Below are 26800 nucleotides of genomic sequence, written 5' to 3'. Positions count from 1 at the left end.
CTGATATTTAAGAAAAAATCTTTATAACTAGCTCAATTTTGAATTGTTCTACTTAAAGTCAAACCCCTGTGCATCTTAAGTTGTCTCGACCTGTTCTGTCACTTCCAATGAGTTGTGCATATATATTCAATATCCCTCTGCTTCGCAGACCCTTTTTAGAGCTTATATCCTTATTTTAAATTGCCTTTCCTCATGTTTCTTACTGACTGTATCACTAGACAGTTATTGGAATTAGATTTTATCTGTCTTGTGTTTGACCGTACCTCCAGACTGTCTTTGTTTTTTGTCTCACATGTGCAGAAGTGATCCTACTAATCCTTTAGTTAGTTTTAAACTTTGTCGCTGACAGTTCTAAAGACAAGAAGCATGTGAAATTCAGTGGGTACCTGCTTATCCCTTTGCCCTTCTTAAATAAAAATTTGCAGTGAAAATTCAGTCCTCTGAATTTTCCATGCCCTAAGAGTGTTTCAAAAATTGAGATTACAGCCTCTACTAATTGGCCATTGGCTTCCCACATTATTTAAGGTTGCACTCTTTGTGTCACTGCAGTCTTTTCAGGTTTATTTTCTTATCTTTTGTTGTTCTATGAGTTTATTCAAACTTCTCTCATACTTTTTCAGGTATACTTTTCTGTGAAAACAGATGCAAAATATTTTTATTTTACTCATTCACTGCGTTAGAGCATCATTTACTTCTACCATTTATTGCCTATCCCTAGTTGTTCTGAGGGCAGTTAATCATCAACCACACTGCTGTGAGTGTGGAATCACATGTAGGCCAGACCAGATATGGATGGCAGTTTCCTTGTGTAAACAATATTAGTGAGCTGGATGTTTTTTTCTGACAGATGGCAATGGATTCATAGTTATCATTAGAAACTTTTCATTCTAGATTCTTATGAATTCAAATTCCACCACTTGCTGTTGTGGGATTTGAACCTGGGTCCTCAGAACTTTATCTGGGTCTTGGAATTAACAATCCAGTGATAATACCACTGGGCCATTACTTCATCCTGATTAATTAATTATAAATTTGGTTTCTCTTTCATTCAGAGGACCGTAACATTCCATTAACAACAAAAATACTACTTTAATTTTTTCTCAAACATAGAAAAATATTCCAACATAATTTTCAAGCGTATCATGAAAACTAGCCTTTCATCCAGATGATGAGGAATTGGGAGGTGCCAACAGATGTTTATGCAATGATCAAATATTGCTAATTTTGGAAATCTCAAAGAGAAACTGAGAATGCTGGAAGTGCTTGGAGTAGAGGTTCATAGTTCCTTGAAAGTCGAGACACAACTGGATTGGATAGTGAGGAAGACATTTGGTATTCTTGCATTGACTTGATTTGATTACATTATCTACAGTGTGGAAACAGGCTCTTCGGCCCAAAAAGTCCACACCGACCCTCTAAAGAGTAACCCACCCAGACACGTTTCCCTCTGACTAATGTACTTAACGTTATGGGCAGTTTAGAATGGCCGATTCACCTGACCTGCACATCTTTGGACTGTGGGAGGAAACCCACATAGACACAGGAAGAATGTGCAAACTCCACACAGACAGTCACCCGAGGCCGGAATTGAACCCTGCTCTCTGGTGCTGTGAGGTAGCAGTGCTAACCACTGAGCCACCATTGAGTATAGGAGTTGGGAGGTCGTGGTGCAGCTATACAGGACATTGGTTAGGCCACAACGATGTTGCCAGGATTGGAGAGTTTGGCCTATAGGAAAATGTTGATTAGGCTGGGCCTCTTTTCCCGAGAGTGTTGATGACTGAGGGGTAACCTTATAGAGATTTATAAAATCAGGAAGGGCATGGATAGGATAAATAACTGAGGTCTTTTCTCCAGGGTAGGGGAGTCCAAAACTAGAAGGCATAGGTTTAAAGTGAGGGGGGGGGGGGGGGGAAGATTTAAAAGGAACAAAGGATGATGTGTGTAAGAAATAAGCTGCCAGTGAAAATGGTGGAGACTGGTACAATTACAACGTTTAAATGACATCTGGATAGGTAGATATAGGTAGAAAGAATTTAGAGGGATATGAGCCAAATAATAGCAAATGAGACTAGATTAATTTAGGATATCTGGTCAGCATGGACAAGTTGGGGCGAAGGGTCTGTTTCCGTACATCTCTATTACTTTTATGCTCAGCGGGTTTGGCAGTATGTCTAGACAGAAACCAGGTTAATATTTCAGGCCTGTGATCTTGCTTCAGAATTTTCAAATCTGTTTTCTGTCGGATAGTAATCCCAAAGGCCCATCTAATGACCTGAGGTAATTTGTCACACTGGTAAACAAACCCAACAAAGTTTGAGGGGTAGTGGTGGATTGTTGGGAGGGAATTGTCCACAGCAGTTACCCTGAGCTCTTTGAAGTCCACAAAAAAAGACCCTGAATTTCCAGTTGCCAGCCACTTGAACACGCCACCTCGTTCGCTGACCAATGTCTTTGTCTGAGATGTGTACAGAGCTCCAGAAAATGTCAGTGCAAGTTGGAAGAATGGCACTTCATTTTCCACTTGGGAGCTCTTCAGCCTTCTGGACTCTATCAAGTTCAACAACTTCTGCACCTGCGTTTCTCCCGTGTCCTTACCCCAACTTCCATACTCCAGGCTTTGTTATCACAATAGGCTGCTATTACATACAAGCCATTGATAACCACTAAGTCCCCATTAATAGATATTCATTCTCCCAGGCTGACCGTCATCCACTCCTTTGTCCAATTGGCATCCTCTCTCTTTGGGTTTTATCTCCAACTATCATTTATTCTTTACCCCCTCACCCCTCCCCTATCTTCTGCATAAAACCAACATTTTCCTAACCACTGCCAGTTCTAAGGAACGGTCACAACCCAAAACATTAACTCTGAGTTCTCTACAAAGATGGTGTCAGACTTGCTGAGCTTTTTCAGTAATTTCAGGTTTTGTTTGTGATTTCCACATCCGCAGTTCTTTTGGTTTTTATTAGGGTGAGGCATGTACCTGGCTGAGGTTACAAGTTGTGATCGTATAAAAGTTTTCAGCTCTCCATGTCCATATCCAGCAAGATCCTATCAACATTGTTTTTGGTAAGCAACAAATAAGAATCATACCACACATGTGCCAGGCAGTGACCATCTCAAGAAAAAGAGAGAGACAATTTAATTATTGTCACTTGACATTCAATGGCATAACTATTGTCAGTGGCCTCACTTTGGAGCATACACAATGCTGAGGGGTCATGGATAGCACGTTTAGTGAATTGGTCACACTACAGATTAGGATTGCTGAGGGAGAAAGGGAATGGGTGACCAAAAGGCAGAGAAAGATTAGATTAGATTACTTACAGTGTGGAAACAGGCCCTTCGGCCCAACAAGTCCACACCGACCCGCCAAAGCGCAATCCACCCATACCCCTACATTTACCCCTTACCTAACACTACGGGCAGTTTAGCATGTCCAATTCACCTAACCCGCACATCTTTGGACTGTGGGAGGAAACCGGAGCACCCAGAGGAAACCCATGCATACACTGGGAGAGCGTGCAAACTCCACACAGTCAGTCGCCTGAGGCAGGAATTGAACCCGGGTCTCTGGCGCTGTGAGACAGCACTGTACCACTGTGCCGCCCGTGTGCCCTGCAGTCATCTCCTTCCTAAACAGGTATATCGTTTTGGATACTGTTGAGGGAGAAGGTAGCAGTAGCCAGGTTCATGGCACCGTGGCTGGCTCTGCTGTACAGAAGGATGGGAAAAAGAGTGGAAGAGCTATAGTCATAAGGGATTCAATTGTAAGAGGAGTAAGTAGGTGGTTCTGTTGTTGAAAATGAGACTCCTGAATGGTTTGTTGCCTCCCAGGTGTACAAAAATGTGGTGCTGGAAAAACACAGCAGGCCAGGCAGCATCCGAGGAGCAGGAGAATCGACATTTCGGACATAAGCCCTTCAGGGCATTCCTGAAGAAGGGCTTATGCCCGAAACATCGATTCTCCTGCTTCTCGGATGCTGCCTGGTCTGCTGTGTTTTTCCAGCACCACATTTTTCAACTCTGATCTCCAGCATCTGCAGTCCTCACTTTCTCCCAGGTGTACAAGTCAGGGGTGTCTCAGATTGACTGCAGAACATTCTGAAGGGGGAGGATGAACAGCCAGTTGTCATGGTGCATATAAACACCAATGATATAGGTTTTAAAAAAAAAAGGGATGAGGTCCTACAAGCAGAATTTATGGAGTTAGGAGCCAAGTTAAAAAATAGGACCTCAGAGCTAGTAATCTCCAGGATTGCTACCATTGCCATGTGCTAGTCAGACTAGAAATGAATAGGCAGGATGAATGTGTGGCTTGAGCGATGATGTAGGAGGGAAAGGTTCAGATTTTTAGGATATAGGAACTGGTTTTGCGGGAGGTGGGACATTTACAAATTGGGTGGTGTACACTTAGGCCAGACTGGAACCAATGTCCTTGGGGGGTGCTTTTGCTAACGCTGTTGGAGAGGATTAAAATAATGTGGCAGAGGGATGGGAACTAAATGAGAACCTTAGTGGACAGTAAGGAGGTAGTAACTAAAGCCTGTAAGGAACTAGATAATGAAGTCAGCATGACTAAAGGGAAGGATGGTTAGGGAGCAGATGATGCACGCAAAGGGAATGTGGTCTGAGATGCATTTGTTTTAATGCGTGAAGTGTAGTCGGTAAGGCAGATGGACTTAGGACTTGGATTAGTACCTGGCAGTTTATTAATATTACTGAAACGTGGTTGAGGGAAGGACATGTTTGGCAACTAAATATCCCAGGATATTGATTCTTCAGGCTGGATAGAGAGAGAGGGAAAGGAGTAGAGGAGTTGTATTACAGATCAGAGGGGATATCACAGTTGTGTTGAAGGAAGGCACTATGGAGGAATTGCGCAGTGAGGCAATATGGGCAGAGCTCAGAAATAGGAAGGGTATGTTAACAATGTTGGGGCTGTACTACAGGCCTCCCAACAATGAGCGTGAGATAGAGGTGCAAATATGTAAACAGATTATGGAAAGATGAAGGAGCAACAGGGGGATGGTGATAGGAGATTTTAATTTTCCAAACATTGACTGGGGTTCAGTTAGTGTTAGAGGTCTAGATAGAGCAGAACTTTTAAGGAGTTTCAGGAGGGTTTCCTAGAGCAGTATGTAGATGATCAATTTGGGAAGGAACCATACTGGACCTGGTATTGGGGAATGAGCCCAGCCAGGTGGTTGAAGTTTCAGTGGGGATTACTTTGAGACTTAGTGATCACAATTCCGTGAGTTTTAGAATACTCATGGACAAAGATAAGAGTGGTCCTCAAGGAACAGTGCTAAATTGGGTGAAGGCCAACTGTACCAAAATTTGGCAGGAGCTGGGGAATGGAGATTGGGAGCAGCTGTTTGAAGCCATTGGTATATAAGATGATTTTAAAGAGACGTTGATTAGAGTGTAAGACAGACATTTTCCTGTGAAAATGAGGGATGGAAATGGAAAGATTAGGGAACTATGGATGACAGGTGAAATTGTGAGACTAGCTAAGAGGAAAAAGGAAGCATTCATAAGGTCTAAGTGACTGAAGACAGACGAAGCTTTGGAAGAATATTGGGGATGTAGGACCAATCTGAAATAAGGAATTAAGAGGGCTTAAAGGGCTCATGAGATATCTTTAGCAAACATAGTTAAGGAAAATCTTAAAGCCTTTTATTCATATATAAGGAACAAGTGTGTAACAAGTGAAAGGGTTGGCCCAAGGAAGCACAAAGGAAGAAAGTTATGCATGGGGTCCGAGAAAATGAGTGAGATTCTTAACGAGTACTTTGCATCGCTATTCACAGAGGAGAGGTTCATGATGGATGTTGAGGTTAGGGATAGGTGTTTGATTGTTCCAGGCCAAGTCTGTATAAGGAGCGAGTAAGTGTTGTGCATTCTAAAAGAGAGGAAATAGCTGGGACCTTGAAGGATATCTTTGCAGCATCCTTGAAAATGGGTGAGGTGCCGCATGACTGGAGAATTGCTAATGTTTCCCCCTGTTTAAGAAGGATAGCAGGATAATCCAGGTAATTATAGACCAGTGAGCCTGACATCAGTGGATGGAAAGCTGCTGCAGAAGATACTGAGGGTTAGGTCTATTTTATATTTGGAAGAAAATGGGCTTATCAATGATAGATAACATGGTTTTGTGCAGGTAAGGTTATGTTTTACCATCTTAATAGAAGTCTTTGAGGAGGTGACAAAGTTGATTGATGAGGGAAGGGCTGGAGATGTCATATAAATAGACGTCAGTAAGCACTTTGATAAGGTTCCCCATGGTAGGCTGATGGAGAAAGTGAAGTCGCACGGGGTCCAAGGTGTACTAACTAGATGGATAAAGAACTGGCTGGGCAACAGGAGACAGAGTAGTAGTGGAAGGGAGTTTCTCAAAATGGAGACCTGTAACTAGTAGTGTTCCACAGGGATTCCTGCTGGGACCACTGTTGTTTGTGATATGCATAAATGATTTGAAGGAAAGTATAGGTCTTCTGATTAGCAAGTTTGCAGATGATATTAAGATTGGTGGAGTAGCAGATAGTAAGGGGAATGTCAGAGAATGCAGCAGAATGTAGATAAATAGAGAGTTGGGCAGAGAAATGGCAGATGGGAGTTCAATTTGTGCAAATGTGAGGTGATGCTTTTTGGAAGATCCAATTCAAGAGTGAATGAAACAGTAAATGGAAAAGTCCTGAGGTAAATTGATGAACGGAGAGATCTGGGTGTTCAGATCTATTGTTTCCCAAAGGTCAAGAAGGCATACAGCATGCTTTCCTTCATCGGACGGGGTATTGAGTGCAAGAATTGGCAAGTCATGTTACAGTTGTATAAGACTTTGGTTCGGCCACATTTGGAATGCTGTATACAGTTCTGGTCGCCACATTACCAAAAGGATGTGGATGCTTTGGCGAGGGTGCAGAGGAGGTTTACTAGGATGTTGTCTGGTATGGGGGGTGCTAGCTATGAAGAGAGGCTTAGTAGATTAAGATCATTTTCATTAGTAAGACAGAGGTTGAGGGAGGGACCTGATTTGAGGTCTTCAAAATCATGAGAGGTATAGACAGGGTTGGTATCAAGAAGCTTTTTCCCACACTTGGGTCTCAATTACTATGGGTCACGAGTTCAAAGTGAGAGGGGAAAAGTGTAAGGGAGATATGCGTGGAAAGTTCTTTACACAGAGGGTGGTGGGTGCCTGGAGCGCATTGCCAGCAGAAGTCGTAGAGGTGGGCACAATAGCGTCATTTAAGATCTATCTCGATAAATACATGAATGAACAGGGGCAGAGGGATGCAGACTCTTAGAAAATAGGCAACAGGTTTAGATAGATGAGCTTGATTGGCGCAGGCTTGAAGAGCTGAAGGCCTGTTCCTGTGCTGTAATTTTCTTTGTACTTTATATTGTTGAAGCCCCCATGGTCAACATCCTGGGGGTTTTCATTTATCATAAATGAAACTGGAGTGGATCTATAAATACCACTGTTACAAAATCAAGTCAGAAGCTGGAATTCTGAGGCAAGTAACTCGCCTGATTTCCCAATGCTTGACCACCAATTACAACAGAGCTGAAAATGTGTTGCTGGTTAAAGCACAGCAGGTCAGGCAGCATCCAAGGAACAGGAAATTCGACGTTTTGGGCCAGAGCCCTTCATCAGGCTCTGGCCCGAAACGTCGAATTTCCTGTTCCTTGGATGCTGCCTGACCTGCTGTGCTTTAACCAGCAACACATTTTCAGCTCTGATCTCCAGCATCTGCAGACCTCACTTTTTACACCAATTACAACACACAGGTCAGGATTGTGACAGGATTATGCTTGGATGAATGTTGCTCCCACACACCATGAACTGACACCATTAAGATATAGCAGCTTGATCAGCAGCTCATCCACTACCATCAACATTCACTTCCTGCATCACTGATGTGCAATGGCAACTGTGCATACCTAATACAAGCTAAACTGCAGCTACTCACTAATGATCCTTCAACAGCACCTTCTAAAGCCTACAATATTTGCTAGTTAGTAGGACCAAGGGGAAATGGGGGCACCACCACCTGCATGTTCCCATCCAGGCTACATATCATCTTGACTTAGAAATGTGTTGCTGATACTTCACTGTCATGCAATCAAGCTCCAGTAAAGGGAAATGTTAAAGTTACCGTGGCACTACCCAAACCTGAGGACTGATCTCTCATTACAGAGAGACAGTTGCTGTAGTTTAATCTGAGTGTCACCATGGCTCAGGCGAGGTTGAGAAGGAGAGTCTTTCATGGCAATCTCAGCCAGTGCAGGAATTGAACCCATGCCATTGGCATAAAAATATCTTGTTTCAATTGTGAAGAACTTTGAGATCAAGGCTGGATTATTGAGTGGAGTTTTGGTCCCCTTTGTTGAAGAAGAATATATGTGTCATAGAGGGAGTCCAGCAAGGTTCACTAGTCTAAAAGGAATTTTAATCTCAATCTCAATCTAAATCTTCAAGGAATGCAACCTAAAAATATGGAAATCGAACAGAATTGTGGATACTGAAAATCTGAAACAAAAATAGAAATTGCTGAAAAAACTCAACAGGTTTAGCTGATTTCTCTGCACAGATGCAGCCAGAACTGTTGAGTTTCTCCAGCAATTTGTTTTTGTTAAAAATAGGGAAGTCTTATTAAAAGAATCCAAGGCACTAGGTACTCCACATCTGGAATACGATGATTAGTTTTAGTTGTCTTAAAACAACAAAAGGATCTACTGGCATTGGAAACAGTCCAGAGAAAGTTCACTAGGTTGATGCTGGATATGGAGGATTTTTCTATGAGGAGATGTTGAGTAGGTTGGATACAACTGATTGAAACAAACAAGATCCTTGGAGGACTTGACAGGGCAGATACAGAGAGGTTGTTTCCTCTTGTGAGAGAGTTTGGGACCAGAGTGCATAATCTTTGATTAAGACAAGATGTGGAAGAATTTCTGAGGGTAGCAAATCTCCTAAAGAAGGCTGCAAAGCTGCTATAGACAGATTTTTCATTAGTAAGGGAATGTGATTGGGGGAAAAGCCAGGAAAGTGGGATTAGGATTATCAGTTCAACCATGATCACATTAAATGGTCGAGCAGATTTGGTGGGCTGAATGGTACTTCTGCTCCTATACCTTCTGGTCTTATTAACTGACTTCTGAAAGACCTAGCAAGCCACTCAGCTCAATGGCAATTAGGGATGGACTACAGGATATGGGTCTCACTGGCTAGGTTAACATTTATTACCCATCCCTAATTGCCCAGAGGGCAGTTAAGAATCAACTGCATTATTACTTGTCTAGAGTCGCAAGTAGGCCAGACATATGTTAAAGATGTCAGATTTCCTTAATTAAAGGATGTTAGTGACCAAGTTGGGTTTTAACGCCAATTGAAAATGGTTACATGGTAACCATTAAAACTTTCCATTTCAGATATTTATTGAATTGGAATTTCACCATCTGCCATAGCGGGATTTGAATCCATATCCCCAGAACATTGGCCGAGGGTCCAGTGACATTGCCGCTATGCCACTGCCTCTACACAGTAATTCAAAGGAAAATATATCAAAGTTGGGATACAGACATGGTAATAAGGTGTTGAAACAAAGAAAGGTGAGGGATAGGTAACTTGATAGCAATAAACTAACATAAAGGGCTGGTGAATAGGACCCAGTTGCAGAGTGCTTAGGGTTCCCCACAGTCCAATTACAAGTGCAGTGTGCAGCTATTGATAGTTCCTTCCCCTACCATTCTCCCAATTATATCCACCTCCAAAGGAAGCTGAAGGAGACGAGACAGAAAAGTTGAGACAAGAGAGTATAAGAACTCACGCCATCAAGGACAGGTAAAAGAGCAAGTTTATTTTCCAATTTGCCACTTGCATCAATGTAGGAGATCAATTAACAATAAAAAATTGTAATGCAGAGCTGATCATTTTCAATACATCTATTTGGAGTCCACATTTGCTCTGGATGGTGAATCAAAAGTGCTGGAGAAACTCAGCAAGTCTGGTAACATCTGTCAAAAGAGGAACAGAGTTCATATTTCAAGCCCTTCACTAAAATAATGATGAAGGATCGCTGGACTCAAAAAGCATTTAAAATTGATACAGTCCATATCTTAAATGTTGTAATATCCAATCAAGCAGTTAGTTACTTTTGTGGATGTTAAGTGCAATAATTCAATGGTTCGAACATACATTAGTCGTGTAGACTTGCGAAACAAGGCACAAATATGCAACAGAAATCTGACCTTTGGTCACTCACTTCCTCCTTCAGTCCTTTAGTGAGCCTATTTAATCAGTTCTGACTCTTAAGTGAATCCCTTTTTTCTGTCTTTCTGTGTGCCTCTCGCACTATCAAGTTGATGTGCAAACCAGTCACAGACTGAGGTGTAGGGAAATGTCAGTTATCAATGGAACTATATTTCAGCATGACGTTAATGGCCGACAATGAGGAATAAGTAATAACTGATACCAAAATTTGTCTTCGAACCATGGGTATGAAGGAGAACTAAGAAACTGAAACCCAGATGACTGCTGCACACACACAACATAATTTGCCAAATTTATTTCATATTAAGTTCTTACAACTTCAAGATTAATACTGCACTAATCTAGGTTATGATGGTATGCACTTATTTTCAAAACTGATTTTTATTTTGAAAATTAGCTTATTTAAGTGTACTTTTTAACATTTTACAGTCCATGTAAGTTATGTATACTTTCTAAAATTTAAATGTTTAACAAAAGTGTTGTACAATTTTTTTTGAATTGGCAATAACTTAGACTAATTCTGTTTTAAGACTGTCAAGTGGTTTCACACTGGTTATTTGAATTTTATTAAATATTGTTTGTTGTTGCAGGAGCACAGCAGCACCTCCTGTTGGCTACTATATTTGCTTTAAACATCCGTTACCAGCCTGCTGACCTATCCGTGGTCATTAACAGTGGTCTTCTCGAAGCTCTTTCAAAGCTGACAAACTCCTGTCTCCTGGTAAACCAACGTTGGCTGATGGCTTCAGTGTCTGGTCATCCCCATTTAAATATTGCACTAAAGTTGGCAGGTGCTCGACTTCTGCAGATTTTAGCTATCACTGCTAGGTAAGCAATTCATAAAGGAAGCTGTAACTCAGAGTGACATTTAATGAAGTAATATGTCAATCTTGGTAAGTACACCAACGTCAAAATCTATTTGCAATTGGATTGTAGCAATTTCTGTTAGGTGGATTTATATCTTGTTTTTCCTTGTAACATCAACTGCATTCCAACAAATAATCATCCATTTTAATACGTAACCTACATTTTTCTGGACCTGGGTGGTTTAGTTACATTGGTGTACTGAAGCATGTTGAACTCTGATTTATGGATTTTGTCACCCTCCCAACGGATGCTTATGATTGTCGATGTAATACAGTTCTTAATTTTTCTATGGAATTGGTCACAATCTTCACTTTTTTTTCTTTTAATCTATCTATTTGACCATTTGGCGCCAATGGTAAAATTGACATAATTTCCTTATCTTTTATAAACTAGATATATTAAATGATAAGCTTTGGTATTTTGATTTGAACTTGGTATTCCTTCTTACATTGATTTCCTATTGCTTTTTGGTTTTCTTTATAGTTCCTACGCAGAAACCTTGTGTCCTGAAGTAGTTCAAGCCCCAATGGATGTATTGTGCTGCCAGTTGCAAAGTTTTTTGCATGCAATGTGTAGAAATTCAGAATGTGAATTAGCTGAAGAGGAATGTACAGAACAACGTAGTTGTGGATCCAGCATCAGGTCCAGAAGTAAAGGTGGGAATAGAAAGTTAATGTATAAATATGTTCACTTATAGAATTTTGTTATTAAAATATTTTAGATCTCACTATTTTAAGAGTGGAGACCTCTCAAGCTATTTGATTTTGCTGCCAGGCAAAGCATATTACATGATAATTAATTGATCATGCTTTTCAAGTGATGGTTTAGCATTTTTTAGTGCCCTTTCAAGGCATTTTTAAAACTAAAACCCTCTTGAGATGCATTGCAGACACAACCGAATGGAACAAACATGCTGAAATGGTGTTAGGTAACGGATATCTTCACAAAATGTCTACCTGATATTACTGGCAGCATTGTGTTGGATTTCCTTGCATACTGTTGGTGGGGTTGTGAAACCTTTATTTTTCAGTGTCTACCAGCCCCTAACAATTATTATCAAGAAGCTATATGCCATGATTTGGTTAGTAGTGGCTTAAATTTATGCACTGCTATGCCTTCAGTATTGGTGAGAGATTTTATCTCTGCCTTAAAAACAGTAGACAAAACAAGGATTGCTTTTTCTAAAGAAAAATAAAATGGTGTTTCTAGTACAAAATAAAGATGGTGCTCCACTAGTTTTGGTAACATGCATATTGATGTATTAATATATTTATATACCACTTTTCAGTCAGGAGCATTTTGTTTTACACATACATGTTTCAGAACTCAAGCTCTCTGTCATTAGTCTTTCTCGAATATAATGCCTGACTGAAAAGCAGAGCTTAATTGAGTGGTAAAACAGGATTGTAGATGATAAAACACTAGGGTTTTGCTTTTTGAGAGATCAATTGAAGAGGCCAATTCATTCCAGACTCCCAGCAGGAGGAAGCCGAATTGAAAACATAAAATTCAACTGTGCTGAAACACTGCAAGACTGAGGCTGCCGATCATTGGATGGAAGAAAGCAAATTACTGATGTATAATAAAGCAAGGAGACCCGAGAGGCAGGAGGTGGATTATTATTGTCTATTCTGCAATAGCTGAGAGATTCTGTTAATTAATTTTTTTTTAATAAAGCTAAATTTGTAATAAAGCTTTAGTGGCTTCTTCTAAATTCTTTGCATATAAGTCATAATTTAGAGATGCCGGTGTGTGACTGGGGTGTACAAAGTTAAAAATCACATAACACCAGGTTATAGTCCAACAGGTTTAATTGGAAGCACACTAACTTTTGAAGCGATGCTCTATCACCTGATGAAGGAGCATCACTCCAAAAGTTAGTGTGCTTCCAATTAAACCTGTTGGACTATAACCTGGTGTTGTGATTTTTTAACCTTGAATATAAGTAGTTGCCTGATTAAAATTGATCAGGAATGGAAGTTTGAAATGGGAATGTGTTCTGCTCCACATCTCTTTTTGGAAATACCCTGAGTGAAATTGTGATTTTTTTTTAGAAGCTGCTGCTGAGAAATGATTTAAATTTGACTATTAAGTGTATTTGAAAAAAATCTTTGCTTTCACGAAATTTATGCAGATCTTAAAGTTGAATCCCTTAATTTTATTTTGAGGATTTATGGCACAATGCAAAGTTAACAAGTTATATTATTGTTATACCTTCAACAGGAAATTATAAACCATTAAGTTTAAAATAATGCCCGAAAACAACTTCTTCCTCGAAGCAGTATGCGACAGAAGGAGATCAGTTGGCTAATTTATTCCATGCTGGCTCTCTGTGGAGACCTGTTCCGACAGTGTTTCCTGTAAGCTTATTTACCTAAATTCTCTTCCAATTTTCTTTTGAAATCATTGTCTCTGCTTCCAGCATCCTTGAAGGATGAGTGTTCCAGGTGAAGACAGTCATGTAACCCTTACTTCTTGGTCCAAACCTTAAGTTTGTGTCCCCTAGTTCTAGTTAAGTCAACTCGTGGGAATGCCTTTCCTTTGTCTACCTTAAAAATGTCATAATTTCATACAACTCTCAAAGTCCTCTCAAGCTCATTTGCTCGAAGGAGGAAATCTCAAGCTTCTCCAACCAAATTTTGTGACTAAAATGTCTCCTTTCTGGAACCAGTCTGATCAGTCTTATTCTCTGCTCTCTCAAGGATCCTCATGTCATTTTAAAGGTTCTTTTTAATCCATTCTTTCATAGGTTATGGGTGTTACTGACTAGGCAAGCATATATTGCACAATCTTGCTAGACTATTTCTATAGGCAGTTAAGAGTACCCCCCCATTGCTAAGGGTCTGGAGTTGCATGTGAGTAAAGATGCAAACTTTCTTCCCTGAAAGATATTAGTGAATCACTTGGGTCTTTATGACAATCAATGATAGGCGAGATTTTGACCATGACTCTATTTTTATAATCTAGTTTTATCAGTTGAATTCTAATATGAGCTGCTGTTATGAAATTCACACCCATGTTTGCCTCTCTCCAGTGGCATTACCACTCTGCCGCCATTTCCCCTAAAGTAGAGTGATTATAAGTGGATGCAGCACTATAGTTATTGTATAACCAGATGTCTATTACATTTCTGCATAATTTTGTACATTTGTATTCAATACCTCTATTTGAAAAGCTGCAGATTCCACACACTTTGCTAGCCAGTCTATGTATGACCTGTCAACTTTAAAGATCTGTGCACATGTACTCCCAGGTACCTCTCTGCCTGCGAAGACTTCAAAAATGTATCAATTGTTTCATGTTGCCTCTCCTTCACCCTGCTATCATATTTTTTATAACAAATTCCATAAGACATAAGACATAGGAGTGGAAGTAAGGCCATTCGGCCCATTGAGTCCACTCCGCCGTTCATGCTGTTGGGCATTTCAACTCCACTTACCGCATTCTCCCCGTAGCCCTTAATTCCTTGTGACATCAAGAATTCCAGCTGCCACTTGGCTGCCAATTCTGCTAGCCTATTTATTGTCCTGACATAGTCCATTAGTGTTATGCTGAATATTTGTGGTACCTCCCAAGTTTGGAGCCTTCCCCAAATTTTGAAATTTTACCTTGTATTTAAATATACAGCTCATTTATAAGCAGCTGTCCTAGCACTGAACCTTGGATACACTTCCTACTATGCTCCAGACTGAAAAATAGCCATTTACCACAGCCTACTGTTTTCGGTCCTCAAATCAATTTTTTAATTCAAACTCTCACTGACAATGCTCTTCCATGCGGCTTAATTTTGTTAACTAGCCATTTAATTAGTACTTTTTCAAATAGCTGCTTGGAATCCAATGTATTTTCTTTATCAGTCTTCTCTGGTACTTCATCAAAACAATTAATTTGATCTATCTTTTTCAAACCTGTAGATATTTAATTAATTTAAACCTCTCCAGGTGGCTTTTTTTTTTCTCTCTGATTCATATTATTTCCAAATCTTTGCCACCACTAATATTAAGCTGACTAGCCTGTAATTACTGGGAATGTCCTTGCAGCATTTCTAGCATACAGCTGCCTTGTGGGTGGCACAATGGCTCAGTGGTTAGCCTGTTGCCTCACAGTGCCAGGGATCCAGGTTCAACTCCCACCTCCAGCAATTGTCTGTGTGGAGTTTGCACATTCTGCCTGTATCTGCGTGGGGTTTTCCTCCCACAATCCAAAGATGTGCAGGTCGGGTGAATTGGCCATGCTAAATTGCCCATAGGCTTAGGAACATTAATCAGGGGGAATGAGTCTGGGTGGGTTACTCTTCGGAGGGTTGGTGTGGACTTGTTGGGCCAAAGGCCTTCCTTCCTTCCTTACTGTAGGGAATCTAATCATCTAATCCTGCCACTATCCAGTCCTCTGGCACCTCCCCCGCATCCATGAAAAATTGATGTTTTATAGCAAGCCTTCTTTTATTTCAACTCTTATCCCCGTATTCTGCAACCATCTGCCCTAATTTAAGACTCTCCCAGTAGCGGAAACATCATGTCAAGCCCCATCTGAATCTTTTAACCAATAAAGGCATTCTTCATAAGTCGACCCCTTTGTCCCAAGAATTGGTTCAGTGAATATCTTTTGAACTGCCTCCAAAGGCATCTTTTCCTGAGTCCAGAAAACAAAACTATGCACAGTACTCCAGATGCAGCCTCACCAACTCACATGGCAGTTGTAGCAAGTTTTTTTTCTATTTTTAAACTCCAACACCCTAGCAATAATTGCCAAAGTTCCATTCTCTTTCTCAATTGCATTGTGTTTATGCACAAAAACACCCAGATCTTTCTAGACTGCATTTTTGGAGTTTGTTTCTACTTAAATAGTAATCTGACATTTGAATCTTCCTGCTAAAGTTCATAACCTGTCTCTTTCTTGTATTAAACTCCATCCACCAAGCTTTTTGCCCATTCACAGGACCTACCTGTTATCCCCTTGCAGATTCTTATTGTTTTAATAACTACATGCCCTCTAATGATTTTTTTGTGTGTCATGTGCAAATGTGACTGCAGTCTGCCCCTTCCTCCAAGTTATTAATATAGTTAATAATTGAAGCCCTTGGACTGATTGTGTGGCACTTCACTAGTTATGACTTTCTGAACTGAGAAAGAGCCATTAATTCCAATTTTATCTTCTGTGTTAACCAATCCTGAATCTGTGCTAATATTTCACTCCCAATTATTTGAGCTCCTACCTTGTGCAATAAAGTTTTACATGACATCTCAGTGAATGCCTCTGGAAATCCAAATGCACTGCACCTCTGGATCCCTTTATCAACTCTGCTTGCTATGTTTTCAAAGAGCTATAACAGTTTTGTAAAACTATTTCCTTTTCACAAAACCATATTGACTGTGTTTGATTTTCTATACGTCTTACTATTTCTTCCTTAATAACAGGCTCTCGAAATTTTCCCAACAATTATACTAGGTTAACTGTCCTTTTGAGTTCCTGTTTTTTTTTCTGTTCCTCCATTCTTCAACAGGAGTGTCATGCTGGGGGCTTTCCAATTCATTGGAATCCTCCTGGAATCCAGACTGTTCCAAAATATTTTTGCAAATATCTACACTATCTCTGCAGCCATTTCCCTTAAAACTATTAGATGTAAGCCATCAGATCGTTGTTACTCATCTTTAGTCCCATTAGTTTGCCAAATATTTTGTCCCTCAATAAAAATGTTACCAGATCTTTCTTACCTAATATGTTCGGGGTATTTGCACTGTCCTCTACTGGGAAAACCATTACAAAATATTGGTTTAATTTATCTGTCATTTCCTTGTTATCAATTCTCCAGTCACATCCTCCAAGGGTCCAATATTTCCTTTACTGACTGTCTTTTTATATACCTGTGGAAGCTCTTGCTGCTTGTATTTATATTTCTTACAATTTACTTTCATAATCAATTTTCTTCCTTTTTATTAGCTTTTGCCTTTGTTTTTTGATTGGATACTCCCCCTGACTATTTTTGTTAAAATAGTGATTCAAACTTCTCACAGAGTCCATATTTTTGACAGGAATACATTTTTGCTGAACATTAAGAAATACCTGCTCAAATGTCTACCAGTACTTAACTACTGACCTTCCCCTTTAATTTCTGGTATACTTTTGATTTGTATCTGGCAAACTATTTATTTCCATTAGACCATTCCAAGTCTGAAGAGTGTAGGACTACTAATAAGCTGTTCGCTTCACTTTCAAAGAGCTACTTTGGCCTCATGATTTTAAGGTTCAGAGGGTTTTTCTGGCTGCTTGGTTTTGAAGCATTAGACAACTTTACATGCATGATATCTTATGAAATATGAAGGTAAGATTGCCCAACGCATGAAACAATCTTTACTGGGCTTAAACCAGGTTTTTGCTCTGAAAGGGAAGGGCCTTAGTTGTGATGTACATGTAAAAGAGAGACAGGGGCATAGTTTTAATATCACAGGACTAGCTGATCCTGTAGCCCAAGCTGATGTTCTGTGGTTTGAAACTTACCAAAGCAGACAATGAAATTTGAATTAAATAAAACCTATAATAGCTGTCTATTGTAGTAAAAGCCCATCTGATTCTCTAATTTATTTTAGGGAAGGAAATTTGCTTTCCTTACTTGGCATCAGCTGCATATGTCTTCAGACCCATATCAATGTGGTTGACTTTTAACTGAAGTGCAATCGCCTCTGAAGGGCTTTTGCCCGAAACGTCAATTTTGCTGCTCCTTGGATGCTGCCTGAACTGCTGTGCTCGTCCAGCACCACTAATCCAGAATCTGGTTTCCAGCATCTGCAGTCATTGTTTTTACCTCTGAAATGGCCTAGCAAGCCACTCCGTTCCAAAGCGATTAGAGTTGGGCAGTGAGTATTGGCCAAGCTATAGATGCCCACATCCATGATAGAATAAAGAAAACTATATGCATATATTCACATTTTATTAAAGAGTATAAATACTGACCATTTGTTTTCCTCAATTATATATATATCAGAACACCTATTGTAATCAGAGTTTCTGGTGTGCAGTGTCATTTTTTCTCCTGTTACTGTGCAAGTAAAACTATGAAAAGTAAAGCTACTGACTTTTCCTGAGCACTGTATATGCAGGGCAAATTCAAAAGTATATTCATTTGAATTGCTTCTCTCTTAATTGATGTCATTAGATTGTTTGTTGCATGGCTATGGAAGTCCCATCCTGCTATCAGCAGCAGTTGTGGGTGTTAGCTGACGCTGTCTTTCACAACCAATTGATCTCATTGTGCTTTATAGCTTGCAAAGAGAATTTATTATCAAGTAGTTGCTGTTGTAGTAGGATTAAAATCTCTCAAACAGATGTGATAATCATCAGTTAATTTTTTTTTTGGAATGTTGACTCTGGGATAAGAATTGATTTAGGGCACTTGGTATAATTCCCTTGCTCAGCTATGATCCTGTCACGTGTCTGAGCAAGCTCGGGGTGCCAAACAGTACTTGTGTCCCTATCTCTTATCATCTTTGAAATAATATAATGGTATATTTTACATCTACCCAAGCATAGAGTCCTGTTTATCGTTTCAATTTAGAACAGCTAATTGGCTTTTTTCGACTTCTCCCATATGCAAACCTTTTGATGTGACTAATTGAATGCTATTTTAAACTACTATTGGATTCTCTGTGCTAATTAACACTTTCTGCAATAGAGTCAATTAGCTGAAGTGGATTGGGAAACTAGATTAAATGGTATGATGGTAGACCAGCAATGGCAAATAACTAAATGTTATTTCACAATCTGCAACAAATCTAAAGCCCCATGAGATGCAAATGTTGGCTTAAAGGGAAAGCCTTAAAATTTCCAAAAAGCGTAGTAAACCCACGGTTGGGGAGACTTTGGAATTCCACAAAGGATGGTCAAGAATTTGATTTGAATACATTTTTTTAAAAAGTGAGCTAGCAAGAGACATGCAAACAGATTGTAAAAGCATTTTAGTATTCTGACAAGGAAGAAATTAGCAAAATTAAATATGGTTTATTTGAAGGCAAATACTAAATTTGTAACGGGAAATGTAGAAGCCTGAAACAAATATAGGACAACCCCGATTTACATATAAGGGTGTAATTTTAAAGGTCCATCATATGAACGTTTCCTGTTCTTAAGAATGGCTATTTTATATTGTCCCCTATTGTGTTACAATTTGTTAACTAACTCTAGAACTGAAACAGTTTGCGACCTAGGGACTGTCTGTACTATTCCTCCTCTTCGTTAAAGGAGGAGTCAAAAATATGTGCAGACTTGTTGGAGAAGGATAGGTTCAATGAAAATGAGGAACTTAAATTAGTAGTCATAAGGAAATGGTGCTATAAAAGGTAATTGGATTAGAATTTGCCAAACCACTTGATCTGAAGGTTGCATCCTATGTTTTTAAAAGTTAGAGAGAGTATCTGCAATGATTTTGATCTTCCAGAATTCCCTATATTTGGTAAGCAGTGGAAAGAAAAAAAAAAGGGTCTGCAGGGCATTGGGGAAAGGACAAGGAAATGTATTGCTCTTGCATAGAGTTGACATGGGTTCAACAGATCTCTTTTTGTGATGTAACTGTTTCTAAAAATGATCTGTTAACAGACACTTCATGCAAATCAGTTCTGTTCTAGTAACACCATGAATGCTGCACACTGATTTAAAGGTGCTAGTTTATTTGTAGTATCAGAGTGGCAGATTACCATTATGCTACATCAGGCGAAATATGGCATATCCGCATCAAAGGAATCTTCAAGCTGTTTATAATTTCCTTACTTGAATTTTAAAATGAAATAAAGCACCTGTTTAATTAAATTCTGTTATAAGGTAATGTTTTATTCTGTATATCTTTTGACTTAGTAGTTATAATTTGTTTAACGATGCATACTGTGTTATGACCACATTGATAAATCATCTAAGAATATTTCCCTTTAAAAGAAATTTGCAGTCAAGCAATCTTGTTCATTCCCATATTTTCTAAATACAACATTTTATGGATTGTTGCTCAGCAAGTTTTTCTTCCCATTGTGAACATAAAAGTTTATTTAGATGACTGCTCTCCATCTACATCATTAACATATATTTTGTCTTTTCATATGCTGATGGTGTCATTGAGAATTTTTAATCAGAACTTCATGGATTCAAGCTTCAGTGTTGGACTCAGTGATGTGTTAGGCACTGACAACAGCTAAGTGTTGATAGAGTCTTCATTATTGGATATGCGCTCTGATCTTACCTCCTGGGTAAAATTGATGAATTGGGAAGAGGAGGTGCAAAATGAGACAGCTCTTAAGTCCACTTGTAGTATGGCCGGATACATGGAGAAATTTTAGCTCACTTTCCTAAATTCCTTTCGCCCCAACCCAGCAAGAAAGTTCTTGCAGGTGTCCAAGAACTCATGAACCCTATGCATCTAGTACTATTTCAACAATTTCAGCAAATAAACTACCTGGTCTTCCACAAAGCTAAAAAGGATGAAGAAGCCATTTCTGGATTTGCATCACTATTTAACTCTTTAAGATCTAAAGTTGGCTCAGACTGTGTCTGATTAAACAAGTAGAGTTGATTGTTCCAGCTCTTGGTTCTTACTTTATCATGTAATTACGTATGATATTTGATGTTCACTTCAAGGTGCTTTGGCAAACAGACCAAGGGAAAAGCAGAGTGGCTTTTATCCAGAAAAGAATCTGTACTAGTTTAATATATTTCTCAGTGTTCTATGGCAGTGTAATCTGCCATAGAATCATAGAGGACACTATCTCTTTTGGGTCAATGCTGACACTTAAAGAACCACCTCCCTGTTCAGGTTGTTTTACTTGGATCTCTGCATGTGAAATTCCAGGAAAGAAAAATACACTGAAGGAATGGAGCCAAATATATAGAGCTGGAGGCTTTATTTAGATAAGTCTCTTCCACTTTCAACTAAGTCATGTGGTGAAAATTATACATAAGCAGACATAGCTACTTTGCAAATATTATACCTTTCATTGGCATACTAATTTTATACAGTTTTAATGTGTGATGGTCAATAATATATGAATAAACAGGTTGCTTAGTTTTAAAACAAAACAGAAACTGCTCAAGGAACTAAGCAGATGTACCAGCATCTGTGGAGAGAAAACAGTTAACGTTTTGAAACTAGTAACTCTGGTTTCAAGGAAGTGTCACTGGACACGAAACGTTAACTGTTTTTTTTCTCCACAGTTACTGAAAGACCTGTTGAGTTTCTCCAGCAATTTCTGTTTCTGTTTCAGATTTTCAGCATCTGCAATTCTTAGCTTTGCTTCGTTTGTTTTGATTTGTTTCTGTGCATGGTCTTTCTTTTTCATTTGTTGTTCACAATATTGATGCTCGTGTGTTGCAGCTGTTGACTGAGGCTTAAACCACTCATTTCTGATCAAAGAACTAGATGCATGGTCCACAACAAAAAAAAACTTGTGTACCAATACAGTGGAAATAGGTTAAATTACTACTTTCATACTCATTCTAAGTTTAACAAACATGCTGAATCTACGGGATATTGGAATTCACAAAATGAAATTAGATCCACCCCCAGAGTATGTAAACTTATCTGAATAAATTCAAATTTTATGCTGTGTGAGTCTGTTCAAAAATGTCAAAGTAAATGCAAACTAAATAATTATAGGAAAGTCGAAGTTTTAAAATCTTGGTCAACTCCTAAGACTTGTGAAATAACTCCACGAAATCCTGTCCCCAAGTCACCCGCTTTATGCTTGCAAGATATATGCACTGACCCACCTAGCTCAGAACCAGCTTCTTGAGTGAGCAGAACCCATGACATTCCTGTTATATGTCAGCTAGGACTCCCTGATTGGACCAGGTTAACAACTCGAATCAGGGAAGTAATATTCTGTGATATCCAACTGGCTGACCTACTTCCAATCACCACAGCGGAAGTAGTTAAGAGCTGTTGTGTCAGTTTTGCAAGTGTTACAAAAGGTTTTGTCCATATTTATTAATCAAAATAGTGATCTGTATATGATTCATAAAATCATTTTTTTATTCTTCATGTGCAGGTAGTTCTTCTGTAAAGCAATGGTTGCGTTCTTATGCAACTCCACATGTAGATAAATCATGCTTTAGGAGCTGTGCCTAAGTATTGGCGATGTAAGTGTATTACAGCCGATGCACACTTTAAAAATCTATGCTTTGACCCCAATTCTTCAATCGCATTAGAGTTCATTTGCATTAACGAAAAGCACGTTATGTAGAATGACCTGTATGGGATGTGGGCTTCGCTGGCTGGACCAGCATTTATTGCTCATTCCTAATCGCCTTTCAGAAGGTGTGTGGAAACTGCTTTCCCAACTACCGCAGTCCAAATGGTGCAAGTTAATTGCTGTTAGGGAAATGGTTCTAGGATTTGGAATACTGACAGAAAAGAAAAGGTGACATATTTTCAAGCCAGAATGGTGAGCGACTTGAAGGGGATGCAGATGCTTTGTGTTCTTGTGTATCTGCTGCCCTTCTGGTGGTACTGCCCTTGCGTTTGGGATGTGCGATCCAGGGAACCTCATTAATTTCTGCTTGCATTTTGAAGATTGTCCATGCTACTGCTAATGTACATCAGTGGTGGAAGAAGTGAATTTTTGTACATGTGGTGCCAATTAAGCAGGCTGCTTTGGTGTCAAGCTTCTTGAATGTTGTTGGAGCTGCACATGGGGAGTATTCCATCACTCTCTTGAATTGTGCCTTGGAGACGGACATAATTTGGGGAATCAGGAAGTTATTCATCGCCAGATTCGCAGCCCTGAACTGACCTTCTGGCAGCACTGTTTATATCTAGATTAGAGTGGTGCTGGAAAAGCACAGACAAGCAACATCCGAGGAGCAGGAAAATCGATATTTCATGCAAAAGCCCTTCATCAGGAATGATAAAGCAGCCTGCTTAATTGGCACTACATCTACAAAAATTCACTTCTTCCACCACTGATGTACCTTCCTGATGAAGGCCTTTTGCCCGAACCATTGATTTTCCTGCTCCTTGGATGCTGCCTGACCTGCTGTGCTTTTCCAGCACCACTCTAATCTAGACTCTGGTTTCCAGCATCTGCAGTCTTCACTTTTACCTAGCGCTATTTGCATGGCTAATCCATTTTAGTTTCTGGTCAGTTGATAATGAGAATTCAATAATGGTAATACCATTGTAAATCAAGGGCCAACCCTTGTCAGAACTGATAATCCCCTGGCATTTAGGTCGAGCAGATATTGTTTACCTTCTAACAGCACAGACCTGAACTTTGCCCAGGTCTTGCTGCATTTGTGCAATCATCAATGAACATCTTCACTTCTGATCTTAGGAAAGGAGATCACTGAAGCAGCTGACAACTGATCTGTTGCTTGTGGAATCACTTAGCCTTGTCGAGTGCTTGCTGTTTTTGTTGTCTGGTGCGCAGGTTGTGTTGTAGCTTCACCAAGCTCCCTCATTCTTAGGAACTCCTGGTGCTGCTTCTGCCCTCCTGCGCTCTTCTTTGAACCAGTTAGTCCCTTCACTCAATGGTAATGGTAGAATGGGGATTTTCCATGTTGCAGAATGTGATTGCATACAATTTTGCTTCTGCTAATGGCCCACAATACATCATGGATGCCCAGTATTGAGTTGTTAGATCTGTTTGAAGTCTATTCTATTTAGTGCAATTGTAGTGTCTCACAGTATGATGGGGGGGGATGCTCAGTGTGAAGACATGACTTTGCTTCCACGAGGACGTCAGAATAGAATGGGATCTTGATCAGACGCAGATAGAGTTTTATTGAGATAAATGTGAGGTGCTGCATTTTGGAAAGGCAAGTTAGAGCAGGACTTATACCATCAGTGGTGGTAAGGTCTTGGGGAGTGCTGCTGAACAAAGAGGCCTTGGAGACAAGGAACCAGGTTCATAGTTCCTTGAAAGTGGAGCCACAGGTAGGTAGGATATTGAAGAAGGTGTTTGGTATGCTTACAATTATTGGTCATTGCATTGAGTGTATGGGAGTTTGGAGGTCGTGTTGTGGATGCACAGGACATTGGTTAGGCCACTATTGAAATACTGTGTGCAGTTCTGGTTTCCCTGCTACAGGAAGGATGTTGTCAAATATGAAAGGATTCAAAAAAGATTTGTAAGGATGTTGCCGGGGTTTGAGCTATAGGGAGAGGCTGAATAGGCTGGGGCTATTTTCCCTGAAGGTGACCTTATATAGGTTTATAAAATCATGCGGGGCATGGATAGTGTAAATAGGCAAGGTCTTTTCCCTGGGATGGAGATGTCCAAAACTAGAGGGCATAGGTTTAGGATCAGAGGGGAAACATTTTCATGCAGAGGGTGGTACATGTATGGAATAAGCTGCGAGAGGAAGTGGTGGAGGCCCATACAATTACAACATTTAAAAGGCAGCTGGATGGGTATATGAATAGGGGAAGGATTTAGAGGAATTGGGCCAAATGCTGGCAAATGGAGCTAGATTAATTTCGGATATCTGGTTGGCATGGATGAGTTGGACCAAAGGTTCTGTTTCCGTGCTATATATGTGACTCCATGACTGTGCATGGTCACTCTTACTAACACTGTGATGGACACATGTTTCTAGTAGACAGATGGATCAGAATGAGATCACAAATGTATTTCCCTCATGTTGATTACACCTGTCACAGAACCAGTCAGAGCTGAGTCAAACTTGATGGACATTGAAAATCCCTTTTCCAGAACAGAATGCCAGGGCAATTCCCACCAGAGTGTATTTTACTGTGCCAGCTTTGCTGTCCTCTTTGTCACATGCAGGACATGCCCAGGGAAGGTGGTGATGTTGTCTGGTATGATGGTATGTAACATATTATTCCATGGATATAATTACGTCAGGCTGTTGCTTGACTTGTCTTTGAGATGGTTCTGGGAGAAAGTGAGGACTGCAGATGCTGGAGATCAGAGCTGAAAAATGTGTTGCTGGAAAAGCGCAGCGCTTTTGAAATGGTTCTCCCAATCTTGTTTCTTGCCTGCAGGTGTTAACTGGGTAGCCTTTTTAGGATTGACATGTTTTGTTTGTTGTCCTCGTTTTTGGTTGATCAACCTGGCCTAGGTTGATGCCAGGTGTTTCATTGGTTTTATTCCTATTTTCAGGAGTTTTCGTTATTTGGAAGGAATGAGTAGCTTGTTAGGCCATTTCGGAGAACAGCTGAGAGTCAAACACATTGCTGATGCTTTGGAGTCACATGTAGGCCAGATCAGGTTAGGATGGCAGATTTCCTTCCCTAAAGTGGTTTTTCCGACAATTAATAATGGTCTGATAGTCATCTTTCAACTTGGAATAACAAATTTTAAAATGAAATGATCTATGCACTTTACACTGTGAAGTTAAATTGCTTCCAGTATTACAGTGAAAAATGGAAGACCGGAAGCAGTTGAAGAAAATGGGTCAAATTCAAAGTAACAGAGTAGACAATGATGTTCTGGTAGGAAGAGTGTTAGAACCACATTGACAGTTTGTACTTTGGAATCAAAACACTTTTTCTAAACGAGGTTGGTTAGCTCAGTTGGCTGGCTGGCTATTTTGTAATGCAGAATGATGCCAAAGAGTGCATTCAGTTCCCACAGCCGCAGGCTCCATTATTGTTTTAAACTGGAATGGCAGGGGAATGGGAACCAAAATTTAATCTTAGACTGGTACAATTCAGATCAGAACACAGGATGTCGAACATTAGTTAGTGATATAGTCAGTGATTCGGAAAAATAAAGAAGTAGAATTAAAAAGTGTCCAGCAAAAGAAATTGGTGGGATTGAATTGTTTACATTTCAATGCAATGAATATTACAATCAAGGCAGCAGAACAAGGGCAAAGATCAACTCATGGCTAAAGGAAAGGCAAAATTGGCAGATTCTCATTCCTGATAAAAAGCTAATGCTCGAAACGTCGATTCTCCCAGTCCTTGGATGCTGCCTGACCTGTGCTTTTCTTGCACCACACTGTCAAGGTTGATATCCCTGGATATAGAGTTTTCAGGCAGAATAGAGTTGGTGACAAAAAAAGGCAGTGGATAGCAGTACTGCTTTAAAGAATCAATTACAGTTGGGAGAAGGAGTGATGTACTGAACAGGTTAACAAATGAGGCTTTATGGGTTGAGTTTAGGAATAAAAAAAGGGGCAATCACATCACTAGGAGAATACCTTAAACCCCCAAATAGGGAGAGGGAGACAGAACAACATAAATGTAGATAAATTTCATAATGCAAGACTTTTAACTATCACGATTTCAAACAAAAGTAAGGAGTATTGAGGGTGAAAAGTTTGGGTACTGTGTCCAGGAATTATTTTAAACAATATGTGATGAGTCCAACAAGAGGAGATACCATTCTGAATTGAGTTTTAGGAAATGAAAATGGACAAGTGGGTGAAGTGACAGTAGGTGGCCATATCAGGGGATAGTGACCACAATTCAGTTAGAGTTAGTGTTATTGCAGAAAAGGACAGAGCTGAATCTGGAATAAAAGTTTTAAACTAGGGGAAGGCAAATTTTTACAAAACTTCCAAGTGATTTGACCGAGGTGGACTGCTAAATGATAAATCAGTGGAAAACTAATAGGAGCCACTAAAAGCAAACATGAGCCCTCCAGACATAAGAATGGTATTGCCAAATCTCAATGCCCATGGTTGCCTAGAAAAATACAGGAGATGATTAAA

General features: G+C 39.7%; 1 protein-coding gene across 3 annotated transcripts in view; it reads left to right on the top strand.

Moving 5' to 3' along the window:
* Positions 1-26800, top strand: part of LOC132806698 (probable E3 ubiquitin-protein ligase HERC1) — a 343050-nt gene that overhangs the window by 145115 nt on the left and 171135 nt on the right. For all 3 annotated transcript variants that reach the window (XM_060821274.1, XM_060821268.1, XM_060821283.1), the window contains 2 exons: positions 10870-11107; positions 11630-11802. In XM_060821274.1, coding sequence (XP_060677257.1) covers positions 10870-11107; positions 11630-11802 — 411 coding nt within the window. The remainder of the gene's footprint in view (positions 1-10869; positions 11108-11629; positions 11803-26800) is intronic.

Source organism: Hemiscyllium ocellatum, chromosome 1 (genome assembly GCF_020745735.1).
Source record: "Hemiscyllium ocellatum isolate sHemOce1 chromosome 1, sHemOce1.pat.X.cur, whole genome shotgun sequence".
Taxonomy (NCBI): domain Eukaryota; kingdom Metazoa; phylum Chordata; class Chondrichthyes; order Orectolobiformes; family Hemiscylliidae; genus Hemiscyllium; species Hemiscyllium ocellatum.
This window is presented reverse-complemented; position numbering and strand designations above follow the sequence as displayed.